The sequence below is a fragment of the Hemiscyllium ocellatum genome, chromosome 10 (genome assembly GCF_020745735.1).
Source record: "Hemiscyllium ocellatum isolate sHemOce1 chromosome 10, sHemOce1.pat.X.cur, whole genome shotgun sequence".
In the NCBI taxonomy this organism is placed as follows: domain Eukaryota; kingdom Metazoa; phylum Chordata; class Chondrichthyes; order Orectolobiformes; family Hemiscylliidae; genus Hemiscyllium; species Hemiscyllium ocellatum.
Genome location: NC_083410.1, coordinates 81,095,489 through 81,114,418, shown reverse-complemented (window position 1 = coordinate 81,114,418; position 18,930 = coordinate 81,095,489). Strand labels below are relative to the sequence as shown.

Genomic DNA, 18,930 nt, shown 5'->3' with positions numbered 1-18,930 from the left:
GAAATGTGAAACTGGCCAGATAATCCTCTTGTGATGTTAGTTTTTGCGAGGGTGATGCTAAGGTTTGGAAGAATTACTGGTCAGGTTCCACGGGAGAACTGTCCTGCCTATAATTAAATAGTGGTAGGCGATCTAAGTGCATTTCAGGTATGCCTTTGATTAATCTCATCTGAAATGGTGGCACTTCCAACAATAAGACACTTAGCACTGCACTGGAATGCCTGCCTAGATATACGTGGAATATAACTTGAACCCACAGCCTTCCGACTAAAAGTGAATGTACTATACACAAGCACAATTAGTTTGTCAGTGTGAGGACGTTAAGCAAACAAATTGATAATTTCCTCTGGAGAGCAAAGGTCTCATACTTTGTATCCTGGGGGCATTGTTTTGTTGCTTACCATGTAGACATTGTCAGTCTTACATTACCATTTTTGGTTCAACCTTATATATATGGTTACCAAGCTTTCAGTTGCGTAGATTTAGCTTTCTTTCGGGTCAAAGCATGGAATAGGACCTCCTTGTTTTTTTTTTAGATTAGACTTAGTGTCTCCAACTATACACTCTACTTATGTACTTTATTATTTGTGCAAGACTTCTACTACAGTTCATCTAAAAATGAAGGGTCAAATTTGTACTTTTTGGGTAATTAGATTTGGAGATTTTATTTTACAAGCTGCAAACCTCTTTTTGCCACGTGGCCAACTGCACACACTAATTTGTTAATGCCTTTCATTTTCACACCTTACATATAAATCAGTCAGAATGCATTTCCATTTTCTCTTCCCATTTATAATGTTTGATGTAATACAAAACACATTTCAATATCCAAAATGAAGTACACTCTTGAAGAAGAAAACTTTAATATAATCTTGGGAAATAAATGCATATTATTTGCAAAATACTTAAACAAATACACAGTTAAAAATCACAACCCCAGGTTAGAGTCCAACAGGTTTATCTGGAAGCACTAGCTTTCGGAGCGCCGCTCCATCAGTATATTGTACTCCACAACCACCTGAAGGAGCAGTGCTTCCAGATAAACCTGTTGGATTATAACCTGGTGTTTTGTGATTTTTTTAAACTTGGTCCACCCAATCCAACACTGGCAACACCAAACCATGACTAACAAACAAATACACGTCGAGTGAGATTAAGTTTAAAAGCTTTGAAAAGTCCAGTACAATAAAAATTTAGTAATTACAAAAATTTAGAAGCAGGAAAACAAAGAAAAATCAAGTCACGCTTTCTGGAGAAACTCACGTTAGTGCACAGACTGTTGATGTGTACCAGGTAAACAGATACTGGCAGTCTGAAGTTTCATGAAGGAAGTCTGGTTTCCCTTCCCCTGCCAATTCACTACAGTGAAGTATTATAGTGGAAGAGACATTCTTGGATTTGTCACGGCCACACGCTGAGTTAGAAGAGAAAACTACATCGAGGTCATCATCTGGAAACAAAAGTGAACAGAAATGAAAAACTACATCACCAGATCAATAAAGGCCTCCATATTAAAGAAGGTCACCTGTGTTGGAAATACTGTTAATAATCATGTTACAAAAACACAGGGGAAATGCTTACATGAGGATTGAAGTTGAAGAACAATTTCATTTCGGGGGGGGGGGGGTGCAGGGGGAGAAGAGAGAAGAGATGAAAAGAAACATTTGATTTAGGTATTATTAAGAGCTTTTATGATTGAGATATTTGCCAAGGGGAAGTGCACCATCAACGCTTAAATAAAACCAGAATGGATGAGAAAACATGATACCCATCAGGATTTTTAAACCACAAAGTTGTTGCAGGAAGAACCGAAAATTAGTTATTGAAGCAAGTGTCAGATGCACCAAGATTACATTATGTAATCACGTACATTATGTCACCATCCTCTTCAATACATTGCTTGTAATATCAGGCCCAATGAAACACATTACAGACAAGGCGTCAGAACTAGCAAAATCCATGTTCAATCTATTTTCCATGATCAATACGCTTTCAAAAACAAAGAGGAGCTTATTTCTTAACCTTCTAGTGCATGGACAAATAAAAAACCAAGGATTTTTGTGGATTTAAACAGAAGTATCTAAATTAATGCTTTTATTCCAAAAATCTAATTTGTTGTGTAAATATAATTATTAGCAATTTTTTTAACTTTACAAAACAAAGTTATTGAAAAAATCATAATATAATAAAAGAAAAAAATACAAATTACAATACAACTACTATCCTACCCTATAACACAAAGCAAACTCTAACACTGTGTAAAGCAACGCAAAAAAGAAAGCAAAAAAACCCACAAAATACAGAACAGCTATGCTCAGCGCAAGGCTCCCAAACAAAGGAACGGGAGCATTGTATACATGCCCGTATTAACTCGGAAGACCCCCTCCAGGGCCCAGGGCTTGACAAATCTAGTCATCCTGGTTAAACAAACGCCCTAGTTAAGATAACTGATAATTCTGTATCCAAAAATCTCAAGTAGGGCTGCCATGTCTTAAAAAAAATTGTCTGTTGTGTGGTGCACCATGTTTATGAAAAAAATCCAAGGGAACGTGCTCCATAATGTGGGCGACATGGTGGCAGTGGTTAGCACTGCTGCCTCACAGCGGCAGAGACCCAGGTTCAATTCCCGCCTCAGGCAACGACTATGTGGAGTTTGCATGTTCTCCCCGTGTCTGCGTGGGTTTCCTTCGGGTGCTCCAGTTTCCTCCCATAGTCCAAAGATGTGCGGGTCAGGTGAATTGGCCATGCTAAATTGCCCGTAGTGTTAGGTAAGGGATAAATGTAGGGGTACGGGTGGGTTGCGCTTCGGCGGGTCGGTGTGGACGTGTTGGGCCGAAGGGCCTTTTTCCACACTAAGTAATCTAATCTAATTTCTGCCATCCCAGCAAGCCTGGCAGGTTCTCAGACATCCAATTCATCAGAATATTCTTTCTTGCATAGTATGCAAGAACATCAAAATAGTTTCTTCCCATGCCCTACTAAAGATGGTAAATTCAGTGGACCAAAGAGGAGAGATATCGGGTCTACTTTGACTTCAGTCCTCAATACCCTTCCTATCTCTCCTGCCACAGCGCTCCAATAAACACGGAGCCTGTGGCATGTCCAGAAGCAATGGGTAAGAGAACCTACACTTATTTTACATTTGGGGCATACTGAAGATTCCCCGGTTTTAAACTTTGCCAGACGGTCTGGTGCCAGATGAGCCCGGTGCAGAACTTTTAACTGCACAGCACATGTCCTGTTACAGATTGAGATCTTTAGAGTATTCTCCCATATGTTCTCCCAGGTTTCAGACGATACCTCCATTCCCAGCTCTTGCTCCCAGACCTCTCATAACCGGTTAATATCCTGCCAGGCCCTGCCACCCAGCAGGCAATAGAGGGCACTAACCGAAAGTGTGCTTGTGGAGCTTAGCAACAACCTCTCTGTATCAGGCTTATAGGGTTTAATGAAGCATAGTCTTCTTCTGGATGAAATCCCTAATCTGAAAAAACGGAAAACATCTCTGCAGGACAACCTGTATTTGCAGCTCAGTTGCTCAAAAGACATCATAACCTCTTCCTCAAACACGTCTCCCAAACTAGAAACTCCTCTCGCTGCCCATAGTTTGAACCCTGAGTCCATTATCCCTGGTTGGAACCCTGGCATGCCAACTATAGGTGTAAGTGGCAAAGTCTTGGATAAACAACCCTCACTCTGACGCATCGACCGCCATGCCTTGACTGTACTAATGACAATGGGATTCCGGCAATGGTCCATAACTGTCCTCATCTTATCCATGAGCAATAGGTTAATAAGGGCACTTTGCTTGGGAGGCCTCAATATCCAGGGTAAAAAATGAGATCTGCAGATGCTGGAGATCAGAGCTGAAAATGTATTGTTGGTTAAAGCACAGCAGGTTAGGCAGCATCCAAGGAACAGGAAATTCAACGTTTCGGGCATAAGCCCTTCATCAGGCTTATGCCCGAAACGTCAAACTTCCTGTTCCTTGGATGCTGCCTAACCTGCTGTGCTTTAACCAGCAACACATTTTCAGGCCTCAATATCCAGCCATATTGAGTCTGGATCGTTACCTACCCAATCGCAGACAAAAGACAGTAGGGAACTCAATTGATACCTTCTGATGTCTGGGAAATCAACGCCTCCCCCTCCTTGAGGAAACTGCAATTTTAGTAAGTTTGATAAGGGACCACCCACGATGGAACAAAGGAACCAAACCACCCCATAAGCTTCCGCAGCATTGACCTGGGAAACATTATAGGGAGCATACGCATGGGATAAAGCAAACGAGGAAGAACATTCATCTTAAGGAGATATATTTGGCCCCGCCATGAAATTGGAAGAGCCTCCCAGCTCTGGAGATCTCACCTAATATTGTCGAGCAAGTGAGCAAAGTTAGTCCGAAATAACAGATCAGACTTGGGGGTAATAAAAATGCCTAGGTATCAGAAGCCTGCCCGTGACCACTTAAAAGGGAACTTAGAGCCACCTTCAACTTCTGGCACATCCTTAAAAGTTCCCCAAAGGCATAGCCTCTGATTTTGCAAAGTTAATCTTATATCCTGAAATAGCCCCAAATGAATTGATACATTGTATCAAACTGGGTACGGAGGTGATCAGGTTCAATAAAAACAGACGGACATCATCCGCGTACAATGTAACCTTGTGTGCTCTTGATCCCACTTCCAGAATGGTTATATGGACATTCTGACGAATGGCCTCTGCCAGCGGCTCTATCACCAATGTAAACAACAACAGAGAGAGGCAGCCTTGCCAACTACCCCTACCAATCATAAAATTTCCAGACTTCACCCAGTTGGTGGCGATATAAAACCTCCACCCACCTGGCAAAGACTCCACCCAACCCAAACTGTTCTGAGACACATAAAAGAGATACGGCCATTCCACCCGATCAAATGCTTTCTCTGCATCTAAGGAAATCACCAACCCCTGAATCGATCATTGCTGACAAACTTGGACCACATTCAGCAACCTTCTAATATTATTAGAGGACCTATGGCCCCTTATAAAGCCTTTCTGGTCCTCTTTAATAATATGGGCAACACCCTTTCCAATCTCAGCACCAGGATCTTGGATAGAATCTTGAAGTCTGAATTTAATAGAGAGATGGGCCTGTATGAGGCACAATGGTCAAGAATCTTCCCCTTTTTAAGAATTAAGAAAATATTAGCTTCTCTCAAAGATGGTGGTAGGCGTTCATGCATATAGGAGTGATTGTACATCTCAAACATCGGCCCTGACAGAATCCCTATAAATTCCTCATAAAACTCACCCAGAAGACCATCAGAGCAGGCGCTTTCCCACTCTGAAATTGCCTAGCTGTCTCCTGTATTTCCTGAACTGTCAAGGGGGCATTAAGGAGAGAGGCCTGTTCCAAGGTTACCCCTGGGAGGTCCAGGTTCTTAAAAAAAAGTCTCCATTTTAGCCCTCCTGTCTTCGCAACTTTCAGACCGATACAATTCAGAGTAAAAGCTCCAAAAAGCCTCATGATACTAAAAAGATTAATATGTCAGGACCCCAGCGCTTCTGATTGCAGTAATGGATTGGAGAGCACGCTTTTTCCTAGTCAAGTATGCTAAGTACTTCCCTGGCCTATCCCCATATTCGAACAGCCTCTGTCTAGCAAAAGCAAGTTCTTTCTGTGTGTTTAGTGTCAGTATTGAATTCAAGGTTGCCCAAAGGGCCGTGATCCACTGTAGCTTAGTCACCGAAGGCTGCGCAAAACGTGCTGCCTCCGCGGCTTTCAACCGTGTCTCAAGTAGATGCTGCTGTTCCTCCTGTCGTTTCCGGCTAGCCAAATAGGAAATAGCTAACCACCTAGCAAGGCCTTAGTAGTCTCCCACTGGATGGATGGACTTCTAGCCGTGCCTGAGTTAATAGTCAAGAATTCCTGAAACTCCTTCAAAAAGTATTTAACAAATTTGGAATTCTTAAGGAGAAAAAAAAAGAGTCCAAATGCCAGTTCCACAAGCCTAGCCCTTTACTCTTGGCCTTAACCTCAAGTATACAGCTGCATGATCAGAGATAGATATATTCCCAATTTTACAACTCAATCGAATTCAGAAGGGCTGAGGGAGCCAGAAAGAGGTCAATCCTCGTGGGACATTCATGTAGGTTTGAAAAATAAAGGTGAAGTCCCTGCCGATAGGGTGAAGACATCTCCAAATATCCACCAGCCCCAACTCCTCGCATAAGTCAACCATCTGCTTGGCCTGCGAAGAAATAGTTGGGGGCCCACGAGGCATCCTGTCCACCATTGGATCCAAAAGACAATTAAAATTCCACCCCTCCTATAATAATGTGCTGTGTTCCAAAAGCAGAAAATGTGTTGCTGGAAAAGCGCAGCAGGTCAGGCAACATCCAAGGAGCAGGAGAGTTGATGTTTCGGGCATGAGTCCTTCTTCATTTCTGAAGACACATTTAATAAGACACTTAGCCATATTCCTTTCAGACACCCTTGAACCCCTTGGAGGGAGAACCCTGCTTACAAAGCACCAAGCATAAGTAAATAAAGACTCAATTGAGAAACTATATATACAAAAAACACTAACTATTAAACAATTACTACCAAAAAACTACAAAGAAAACCAACTATAGAACTTTGAATAGAAGACTCTTCCCCTGCCCTTAGGGGACACTCACCCTACTCATCCCCTCCTTCACAGCGGTTCTACAGAATCGCCACCATCTTGCAGAGTCATCCAAAAATCTAATGTTAAATCAATCATGCACCAAGGCATACAACACAGGCAAGAAGGCCCAGTGAAGGAGAAAATTTAGACAAGATGCAGGCACAGTTACAACATTCAAAAGACATTGGACAAGTATATGAACAGGAAAGATTTAAAGGAATATGGACCAAATGGGACTTGTTTAATTTGGAAATTTTGGTCAGCATGGACAAGTTGGACTGAAGAGTCTGGTTCAGCGCTGGATGACTGACGAAGAATGATTCATAATTCACATGACTGGCTTGTCTTGGAGGAAAAGCACCAAGGCTGATGAAAGCTTTTTCACCTTCCATAGTGTCTCATTCAGGGGATTCAATAGCTAAGCTCATAAAATAAATTGTTGCAGGATTGTCTTCAAGAGATGGACTTCTTGCACATCACAAAAGGTAGTTACTTGTGATCTAAACTGTTAATCAGAGGCTAGTATTAGTGGTTTCTGAAAGGAACAGACAGACCTTGTGACGTAACTTTTTCAGATGATCCCTACCTTTATTTCAGAAAGGCCTATTGCTGTCAGAACATCTTTGAATATTATCAGGAGATGAGTAGTGACACCTCTTAATCTGGAATGTTTCTTTTTGTCCTTTCAAGGAAGAGGGACAGTCTAGGAATGACAAATCAAGACAGATTGTCCTCAGATTTGTTTTGCAGTCCAACATTTTAACAGAAGTCAAGGAAGAATGTTCCACCAGTTAAGTTTTAAAAGTTGTGAATACTACATCCTTTTAAGATTGATGATACAAGGGTGCTTGCAACAGTGCAAAGAAGTTTCACCTCAGTGTCGAGAAAGGATTGATATTGCAACGGACTGCAGCGCTCTTTGTTGGGCACAGTGGCGAGCTGGAGTGCTGCTCAATTAACCAAACTAAAAGGGTATTTATTGACCTTCCCCCCCCCTCCTCAAAAATTGGAAACAAAGCATCCAAGTACAAACATTTTAATTCAGCTCATGTAAAGAGTTAAGATTGGGACACACATTGGGGTGTGAAGACAATTGCTAATTTCGTGTTTCAAATTCAGAATTTCAAAGAGTTCTATAACTATTTAACAGTATCTCCATTTCTCCCCCCTAATGGGGTCTGTTTTGTTGTTCATGAAATTTATTACATCGATGCTTAAAACCTTGTCACAAGTTTTAACTTTAAAAGAGCTTTGAAATCATAAGGAGATGGGGAAATTGAAATTATTAAATTTCAGTGATTCTCGAATCAGAACCACAGAGTAACTTATGCCAAAACCCCAAATGACAGACAACATCTCCAGAATTTCTGTACTAATCTGATGCATGGCTCACACCCTAACTAAGAAGCTTTACAGGGGCAATGACAGTGAATGCCAGCAATACCTTCCCTGTCCTGCCTTATTCTAACCTCTGGCAAAATCCAGTCTGTTGAATTCAATGAGATATATGATCTGGATCAAAAGCTCTGTTAACTTTCCATTGATTTTTAACCCAAACATAAGATAACTTCATACACTACACATATATTGGATGATAAGCATACATTTCTGGAGCTTTACATTATTTATTAGTTCATTCTGAAGCATATGGCACAAATTTGCTGAGATTCAGTGGAACATTATATTAGAAGGCATGACTGTATGTAGGCAATGGATCGTCTTTAAAGAATTAGTAAGTTTGCAGATAACACCAAAATTGGAGGTATAGTGGACAGCAAAGAAGGTTACTTCAGACGACAACGGGATCTTGATCAGATGGACCAATGGGCTGAGAAGTGGCAGATGGAGTTTAATTCAGATAAATGAGACATGCTGTATTTTGGGAAAGCAAACCTTAGCAGGTCTTATACACTTAATGGTAAGGTCTGGGGAGTGTTGCTGAACAAAGGAACCTTGGAGTGCAGGTTCATAGTTCCTTGAAAGTAGAGTCACAGGTAGATAGGATAGTGAAGGCAGTGTTTGGTATGCTTTCCTTTATTGGTCAGAGTATTGAGTACAGGACATTGGTTAGGCCACTTTTATAATATTGTGTGCAATTCTGATCTCCTTCCTATCAGAAAGATGTTGTGAAACTTGAAAGGATTCAGAAAAGATTTACAAGGATGTTGCCAGGGTTGGAGGACTTGAACTATAGGGAGAGGCTGAACAGGCTGGGGCTGTTTTCCCTGGAACGTCAGAGGCTAAGGGGTGACCTTAGGAGGTTTATATCATGAGGGACATGGATAGGATAAATAGACCAAGTCTTTTCCCTGGGGTGGAGGAGTCCAGAACTAGAGGGCATAGGTTTAGGGTGAGAGGGGAAAGATATAAAAGAGACCTAAAGGGCAACTTTTTCATGCAGAGTAGGGTATGTGTATGGAATGAGCTGCCAGAGGAAGTGGAGGAGGAGAGTAAAATTGCAACATTTAAAAGGTATCTGGAAGGGTATATGAATAGGAAGGGTTTGGATGTGGGCCAGGTGCTGGCAGGTGGGACTAGATTGGGTTGGGATATCTGCTCGGCATGGACAAGTTGGACCAAAAGGTCTGTTTCTGCCCTGTACATCTCTATGACTGACTCTAATTTTTGCATGACTTAGAACAACTACATATGCTGTCAACTATGGCTAACAAAGGAAGTTTAGGATTGCATAGGATTAAAGATGCGGCCTACAAAGTTGCCGAAAATAGCAATAATTGAGGGTGGGAGAATTTTAATACAACAAAAAGGAAGGACCAGAAAGCCAAAAAGGAAAGATAGAACAGATTATGAATGCAATATAGTAACAAAAAAAAGACTAAAAACATTTATGTAAAAAGGAAATAATTGCCAAAAATGAATGCGGGTCCATTAAAGAAAGTCAAGCGAACTTAAAGGTAGAAGAGAGAAATAGAAGTTAAATGATTTATTAATGTCGGCTTTCATTGAGGAACATCCCAGAAATCTCCCAGAACTAGAGATCCAAATGGCTCAGGAAAATAAGGAGTTAAAGAAATTAGCAGAACACAACTGTATGGGAGAAACAAATTGAGATAAAGTAAATAAATCTGGGGATTTATTAACTGATGGCCTTCCTCCCCAAGTGTTGAAGGAAGTTGCCAGAAAGATTGGTGCACTGGTGATTATCTTCCAAAATTCTGTAGTTTGGAGTCCGCGGAGGCCCAGGCATTCAGAAACAATTACAAGGAACACTGCCTAAATCTACCCTATTTGTTTAAGTAATTTACAAGTTTTAAAAAAAGAGAATTACTCATTCTTCAAATCTCTGGAAAATACAGGCAGTTCTGCTATAACATGACAGTTGTGTTCCTCTGCAAGTCGCGCTATAGAACATCACGCTGTTAGAAAATCAATATATATATATTTCTTAAAAATCACTATACCCATTCCATAGAGAGTTCAGATTATCCAAGCAGCGTCCACAAATTTTTCAATTGTGTTTAGTCAATTCGCATTGACAAAATGCGTGTTATACCTGAACCACCTTATCCCCAATTTGCACCAGCTGTCTAAATGCAGGCAAGATGTGTCCCCCTGCCTGGAGTGTCTAGAATGAGGGTGCACAAAAAAATAATGTGGCACCACTTAAGTCTAAGAGGAGAAATTACCCTTCCCAGAGAGTTGTAAACCTTTGGGATACTTTATCAGATGACTACGGAAATTCAGATTGAGTATGGCTATGATAGAGATTGATAAGATTTTTGAATACCAGTGGTGTTAAAGGCTGTTAAGTGAAGACTTGAGTAAAAAGCAAAAAGTGTTCAATCAGCCACAATCATATTGAATGGTGGAGCAGGTATGACAGGCTGAGGGCCTACTCCTGTCCCAATGTCAGACTTGACAAATTAATTGAAAGTTACAACACAGCAGCTATTGTGAATCATTAGCCAAGATGATAAGAAGGGTGTTGTGAAACTTGAAAGAGTTCAGAAAAGATTTACAAGGATGTTGTCAGGGTCAGAGGGCTTGAGCTATAGGGAGAGGCTGAATAGACTGGAGCGTCGTAGGCTGAGGGGTGATCTTAGAGATTTAAACAATCATGAGGGTCATAGATAGGGTAAATAGACATGGCCTTTTCCTTGGGATGGAGGTGTTCATAGGTTTAAAGTGAGAGGAGGAAGATGTGAAAGGGACCTAAGGGACAACGTTTTCATGGAAGGTGGTGAGTATATGTAAGGAGCTGCCAGAGGAAATGGAGGAGATTGGTACAATTACAACATTTAAAAAGGCATCCGGATGGATATATGGATAGAAAGGGTTGAGGGATATGGACCAAATGCTGGCAAATGGGACTACATTAATTTAGGATATCTGGTCACTATGGATGAGTTGGACTGAAGGGTCTGGGTACACGCTGTAAACTCTATGACTATGATCTTACAAAATAAAATTAGGCAAAAACACACAGAGTATGGAAGCAAAACAAATCAAAGCATCCTGGATACACATTAGATGTTCAAGATTTGAAGTTAAAGGAACAAACAAGTGTTTTCTAAAGAAATTTTAGGCAGTGTTAAACTGGGTAAGATACATAATTAATTACATTATGCAAAACTGTGTTGACAAACAAACTAAAAATAGATTGACACTGTTGAAGTGTTGAAAATGTGTTGCTGGAAAAGCGCAGCAGGTCAGGCAGCATCCAAGGAACAGGAAATTCGACGTTTTGGACTGTTGAAGGGTTGACTGGCGTAGAAAAGTAGTTGGAAAGGAAAATTGAGTGCCTAAGCTACCAGTGGCAATTAATAAAGATGAAAACAAAAACAAAGATGTACCATAAGTGTATTGCTCAGGAATGATAGGACAAAGTTTAAGGAGTGTATATGCTTGGAAAAATGGTAACAGAGAAATAGCAGGCAAAGAATTTTGCGATGTGACAGGTTGGGCTGAAGAGAGACAAGAAACCATAGAGCGCATTGGTAATCAAGATCCTCACAAATTATAGATTTGACAGGTGTCATGAACAAAGACATTATGATAAGCTTTTGTTGAAAAACCAACCAGACACAAAAAGCTTAGCAAATATGGCTGCTACAAGTCACTTGACATAACTGCAAACAGACACTTCCAGACAGAAAGATACTTGAATGAGACATTTATACTGAGACTTTATAAAGCTCTGGTTAGGCCCCATTTGGAGTACTGTGTTCAGTTTTGGTCCCCACACCTCAGGAAGGACATACTGGCACTGGAACGTGTCCAGCGGAGATTCACACGGACGATCCCTGGAATGGTAGGTCTAACATATGAGGAACGGCTGAGGATCCTGGGATTGTATTCGTCGGAGTTTAGAAGATTAAGGGGAGATTTAATAGAGACGTACAAGATAATACATGGCTTGGAAAGGGTGGACGCTAGGAAATTGTTTCCATTAGGCGAGGAGACTAGGACCCGTGGACACAGCCTTAGAATTAGAGGGGGTCAATTCAGAACAGAAATGCGGAGACATTTCTTCAGCCAGAGGGTGGTGGGCCTGTGGAATTCATTGCCGCAGAGTGCAGTGGAGGCCAGGACGCTAAATGTCTTCAAGGCAGAGATTGATAGATTCTTGTTGTCTCAAGGAATTAAGGGCTACGGGGAGAACGCTGGTAAGTGGAGTTAAAATGCCCATCAGCCATGATTGAATGGCGGAGTGGACTCAATGGGCCGAATGGCCTTACTTCCACTCCTATGTCTTATGGTCTTATAAGCAGACAATGGAGGTGAGAATTCAAGATTGAGAGAGGACGGCAGACAGGGAAAAGAAATTCAAAAGGGATTCAGCTTCATTTATCATTGTGCGTGTGAAACCTTAATTCCTCAAAATCAACAATGATTCTGAATGTTGAACAGTATTTTAAAAATGTGACTAGGAACAGCTGGTGTGCAGAAATTTCAAAGTGTAGGCTTAAAGAGGCTCCCTCAGAAGAGTTTTGGTTGGGGGAGGATGCAAACAAGCACAAACCAATTATTATTTTGTGGAAGTCAGCCAGTGTGACGTGCTGAAACCAAATGTGGAAACCTTCTTGCCCTCTCAAAATCTGTTGACTTGCTGGTCCATTAGTACAAGAAATATTAAATATTCAACTAACCACTACAGCTCTTGGGTCTGACTTCATATGAACCTCTTAATTTTAGCAACAATGAACTCAAGCAACAAGCCCAAAGAAAGTGTCCAGACACTTATTCAGTACTGCAAAGTATTTACTTGCCTTATCAGTACTTGGAATTTGAGATCAAGATTATTTGTTAATGACATAACCTTTTCTTGAAAAAATGGAAGCACCTTATGAATAATTTTAATAAGCTACCCTGTTTAAATTTTTATGGTTGGTCTGCATTTACTAAAATTTGAAATGATTCAAGTTATCTACAGTTCATTAACCACATGGTGGACATGCCTAGTGGTTCTTACACAAGCTTTAAACAAATAAACCCAGAAGTCTAATTCAGAAATCATTGGCAGGTACATCATTACCTCTTTTGACTTTGTCTAAATTGAGATAGATTCTGGACATTCTGGGATTTTATCGGGGTTAATACATATTTGCAAATCATTTATTCTCTTTACAACAAAAATATTCTACACTTCACAAGCATCCTCTAACTGGTATACTCCCTTGTAACATATCTCTGACAAGTTAACAAATTCAGTTTTTGTAAAGAAACAGTGGACAGCCTTTCAAACAAAGGAAGATTGACAACAACATCTGAACAATAAGTTACATAGGAATCGTGGCATATAAATGCTAAATAGATCATCGGGGAGAGGGGTCAGAATTCTTTTGATAGAGATTTTCTTATTTCCTGCATAACCCTCTGCCACACCATTGTGACAACACCAATGCATACTTCAGTTTACTCTAGCTAACAGCTCATGGTGGAAATGTTCTCATCTTTTCAAACTATGGTACTTCAAGACAAAGTTTGACAAAATAAAACACCATAAACACAAACATGCAATCAAACTTCATGCCAATAGATGGTGAGGTAAAGGATCACAAACAGGAACAGGAGGATGGGAGTTTGTTCCACTATTCAATAAAATTATGACTGATCTACTTCAATATTATTTTGTTGCACTATCCCCATCTAGCTGATGAAATCTGTCAGTCATGACCATATTCAATAACGGATTCCAAAGTCCTGAAGGGTAGAGAATTTCAAAGATTAACAATCCTTCATGTCCTGGATTCACCCCTAGTCAGGGGAAACATTCTGCATCAAACCTGTCAAAGTCTTGAAGAATGTGGTATGCTCCCATAACCTTAACTCTATTTTACAGATTTTAGAAGACTAACCAAATGTTTTACAACTTTCCTTCTATTACAATCACTCCCTTCCTAGAATTAGTATTGCTGCACTCACTCAATGGCAAGTACACCTTTCTGTAGGGTATGGAGACCAAAACTGCTCTCAATTCTCCAGGTGCGGTCTCACTAAGGTCCAATACAACTGCTGTAAGCCATCTTTACTACTATACTCATACCAGTGTTTTCTTAATTGTTTGTTGTACCTGCATGTTTAACTTTCAGTGACTCAACTGACATCCAAATCCTTTTGATAGTCAACATTTCCCAGAATTGATAAAAAGATGTGTTTTTTTCAGTAAGTGGATAACCTCATATTCCTTCGCATTGTATCCCACTTGCTTTCCCCACTCACTTAGCTTATTTAATTCCCTCTGAAGCATCTTTGCATTCTGTGATGCTGCTTCTACTTTAACAAGGTTACATTGCCCTTGGTGTTTTTTTCAAAAAGGGGTTGTAAAAGGCAGGAGATTCCAATTTGTCTGGGATTAGATCATTGATTACAGCTACTGTCTAAGGCAACAGGCTTTTAGGTTTTTTTAAAGGCTTTGAGGTTTTTTTAAAAAACTACTTCTACAACGAAAGGGGAGTGGCCAGTTCTCTCAGTTCAAGGATTTTTCTAGTTTGGTTTTTAATTTTCAGCTAAAGGCCTAGAGAAACAGCTGCAGTGGAAGAGGTTCCATGTTTCAGCCAATGATCCCTAGTTGATCATCTCTGCAATCTCTCTCTCGTAAGAACCTGCGTTTGAATTTACCTTTTTGCCAAGGTATTTATATGGGGACGCTGAAGAAAATTGGAATAGATTAAGTTATTCTATATTGTGTTTTCTTTTGCTTGTGCTTCATTCGATAATCTGTAAATAATTGTTTTGTTTAAAACTGAGTAGTTTGACCATCTGCATCACTCCTGGAATATCCACTCTACACCTGCTTAAAACAACTAGAAACGTTAGGTCTGGGCTACCTTCCCGAACTGTTTTGAGTGGGTCTGACCTGGTCCATAAAATCATCCCCTCAATTCACACTTGACTTTGCACTTCACAGATGAACAGACGTTTAGCAATATTCTATCAAAAAGAACTGTGGATATTTAAGATTGAAACAAAAACAAATTGCTAGAAAAACAACCATTAGGTCTGGAAGCATCTGTGGAAAGAAAGCAAAATTAATCATTTTTAGTCAAGTGAGTCCAACCTGAGAAGGGACACTCTGCTTTCTCTCTACATGTACTGCCAGATCTGTATGTTTCCAGCAATTTATTTTTGTCACACTGTTGTTTGGACTCCAGATACCAGACTCCTTCCTGCCGTAAAAACAAAATACTGCAGACACCAGAAATCCAAGTGTGGTCAGGTGGCCAGCAGGAGCAATGGCTATGAGGCTGGTTATGAGCTACAATCAGCATGTCAGGAACTTTGGTCAAGTAGGTTATACGCTGACCTCTTAAAACTGCACCTAAGACATGCTGTGACCTGTCATTTCCTATTTTGACCGAATAAGGGATGTGTCAGTGGTCTGCTGGACTTACAGAACATGGTATGTGGCTAGATACAACTTGGTATAAGTCTGTGGGAGTTGCTTACCAACTCCATTTGTTGGAGTCAAATGGCACGATCAGGATTTACACAATTTATTGGCCGAGTATCAAAGAAGTTTCTGAAAATGAGCACATTCTGGAATAAAAATTAGCAGAACAAATAAAGATTGCCTAGGGGTCATCATCTTCAAGACTCAACACTTGAAAAGCACAGGGCCCGAAGTTATCTTCAGAGAAGAAAGAGCTATGAGACCAGATCTACACAGGACAAAGTTGGCCACTCTGCTCAAATTGGGATAGTATTTGTTTCAAGCCAAACTAGAGTTAAAGTTAGAGTTAGGGTTAAATGTGGGTTAAAGTAAGGTAAAGTGAAGTTAAATTGGGAGCTAAAGTTGAAATTGAAGTTTAAGTTACAGGAATTAAGCAACTGTTGCAATAAATATTGGTTAAAAAAGGGTTTGAGTTGATTGCCCCCTGCCCCCTCCCCCGCTACCTTTTGTCTGTCATACACGGGAAGAACACCTGGAGAAGGTTGAAAATTTCTTTTGGACAATGCAAGATTAAAATAGGAAGAACTGAAAAAGCTCAGTGGGACTGGTGGCATCCATAGAGGGAGAAACAGATAACGGATCCAGTAAGATGGACTCCTTTCCATTATGGCCTAGATTTACACTGAACTCAAAGGATTGAAATTTTTACAACACCTAAACGATGTGGGCATTGTCAAGGTAATGGGGAAAATAAAGTTAATTAAGAAATAAGATTCTCAACATTGAGGAAAAGTTCATTCTGCAACAGAATTTTGCATGGCGAGATAAGAATCGCACTAATGAGTGGTAAAAGGCTGACTTGCATGTATTCACACATTTGCACTGCACTGGTTAGAAACTAGATGGTGATAATTCCTGATATGATAGTCCGTAGGTACCTGGCAGCTCAGGTCATTACTTGCTCCTTTGGGCCTCCAACATGGGTAACAGACTGCCAACATTTCCAGGTAGGGTCCAGGAGCAATGACCAACCACACTCCTTGTCCAGAGATTGGCACTGAATACCAGCCTCATCATGGCATACTTCTGAGCCCCACAGAGTGCAATTCTCCACTTCAATACTCCATTTGGAAGAGCACTGCCACCTTTCCTTGCAATTCAGCTGCTGTGAGTGTTTGCAGTAAGTGACAAGTACCTATCTCATGGATTGGACCAGGCCTCATTTTAGAACTTGTTTGCTCTCTTAGCACGCACCCACTCACTCTGTGCCTACTTGAATGCTCACATCATTGCTCTTTCACACTTTGCTGCATCAGTCTGAATTTAAAGGCATGTAGTACTTCGGTTTTGCTTTGCCATTTAGTGCAAACAAAAAGCCTGACAAGCTTGTCATAGCTGTCAGTGATCTATCAAGGGGGTGGACCCATTGCCATACTGCACTGTACAACATAAATATCATAACTACACTATATTAGCATCTTATGTCACAAGAACACTGCACATTTCAAACAAATAGCTGTGTCTAAGTCTCAGGGGAGTAGTTTTCAGTCAAGGGAAACGCTCTTCTCTGCTGCGATCCAGCCAGAGTCAAAGGCATTGCCCCAGTTGAGTCCAGGAGCTTGAGCATTGTCAGTCAGCCGCTTGAGGAAGTCTAGGTCAGATGTTCCATATCACTTAAGAACAGCCACAGTCAGTTCTGTAAATCCAATGCAAGCAGTCCAGGAATTCTCAGAGAAAATCAGTCAAGGGTACAGTCACTCATCACTTAGGGCTATCCATTCAAAGTTAGTCAACGGGGAACGGATTACAACCTGCCCCGGGGTCAGCTCAATGGATGTCAAGGAGTCATTATTGGAGCTACTATTGTGGCAAGGAAGCTGGCAAAATCAACTGTGGGAGTTCAAGGCATTATGCTTAATTTAGCGGGGACATTATTTGTAAAGGGGAAACTCAACTATAAGGGCAAGAGATGATAAAGCATTGGAGGGGTGTGGTCAAAAGTAACAACCATCTTGGCTTCAATTAGGGTGCGGGTCATGTGACATAAAAGGTCAACACGGCTAAGCTGTATTGCTATGGTGATGGTAAGAGAAAACCGTAAGGCTGGAGTTTGGGGGGGGGGGGGGGGGAAGGAATGCAGTGGGTGTGGAAACATGTGGAAGCTCAGTACTGCTGTTGCTCCAGTGGCATAAAAAAGGAAGAAAAAAAAAGTGGACCAGAGTTCCAGGTTGAACTTGGTCCTGCTCCAGCAGTTGGTATTGGTTTGAGATGGTATTCTGCAATACTGTGTCTGTGACAGTGTTGCACAGCACCTACCTGGAGGAAATCATATCAAGGAAATAGACACTTTGACACCTCTGCATTCTGATGGAACCTTAAGCTCTGACTTTCCTTAAGTAAATGAAGATTTTTGTTATTTCTTTTATCTAAAAACAGCAAAAGTAAAAATGAATATTTTCAAAGAGAGGTAATCTACACAGCTCAATTCTTGGAGCTGCACTTTGAATGGCAGTTAACCAGGAAGGTGATATCAATGTCAAATGTCAACAAGTTTATGAATGTGACTTTGGATGTGCAACAAAGTGCCATCAGTGCCAATTGTGTCCTCAGAAGTTTCCTTTTTCATTCCCTTTCCACAATATACATGGCAAAGGACAGGTCCTGGCGAGCAGGGCTTAAAGCTGGTGTGTAGCTTGGTTTTACATATGGTGCCAGGTGCAGGTACCTCAGGAGATCCTGGCAAAGTCTGGCAGTGGTGAGTGTTTCTGCTATTGCAGAGTGCACTATAACATGAATGAGGTGCCATTGAGGCATGGTGCATATATAGGTGAGATTAGATGCAGAGAATCTACAGAGTACAGAAAACCATGCACAATTTCCTGAAAATTACAAAACCAATTTTGGTAACATTCAGCACATAATCTTAACTGTTTCATTCTTCATTGATACCGCCAGACCTCTTTTTCCCAGCACTATTATATTCGCTCCTGATCTGCAGTCTTTAACAAACTTTATAAATGAAGTTATGCTGTAATAATAATGATGCTAATCCTAACACACTACATCAAACCAAGAACATTTACAAGCAAAATACCCTTTCGTCCTCAACTGCGCTTTCCCACTCCCATCATTCATATCTTCTGTTTCTGACTGTAGCTTTCAATGTTTAATCAACTTATTTGTCATCTTGTAACAGTGGTAGATGAGTCCTTCAACTGTGTTCCTTGAATTTTTGGTTTGTGTCCTGTATTTGATTTTTGTTAAACTTTCCTTTCCTCCCTATAAAGCAATCTATTTCAGCTGTTTCTTTTTCTCAAAGTGAGAACGAAATAACAGGCAACTAAGTAAGTAATTTTGAGTTATAAACACTCTTGCAACATAGAGAATACAGCAATCAACTTACACTGCATGTTCCAACAAACA

The 18,930-nt window shown here is 40.6% G+C and overlaps 1 protein-coding gene across 3 annotated transcripts in view; it reads right to left on the bottom strand.

Annotated features, from left to right (window-relative positions):
* The window catches only part of igf2r (insulin-like growth factor 2 receptor), a 226,884-nt gene that overhangs the window by 8,431 nt on the left and 199,523 nt on the right, over nucleotides 1-18,930 (bottom strand). For all 3 annotated transcript variants that reach the window (XM_060831661.1, XM_060831659.1, XM_060831660.1), the window contains exon 45: nucleotides 1,264-1,450. In XM_060831661.1, the coding sequence (XP_060687644.1) occupies nucleotides 1,264-1,450 (187 nt within the window). The remainder of the gene's footprint in view (nucleotides 1-1,263; nucleotides 1,451-18,930) is intronic.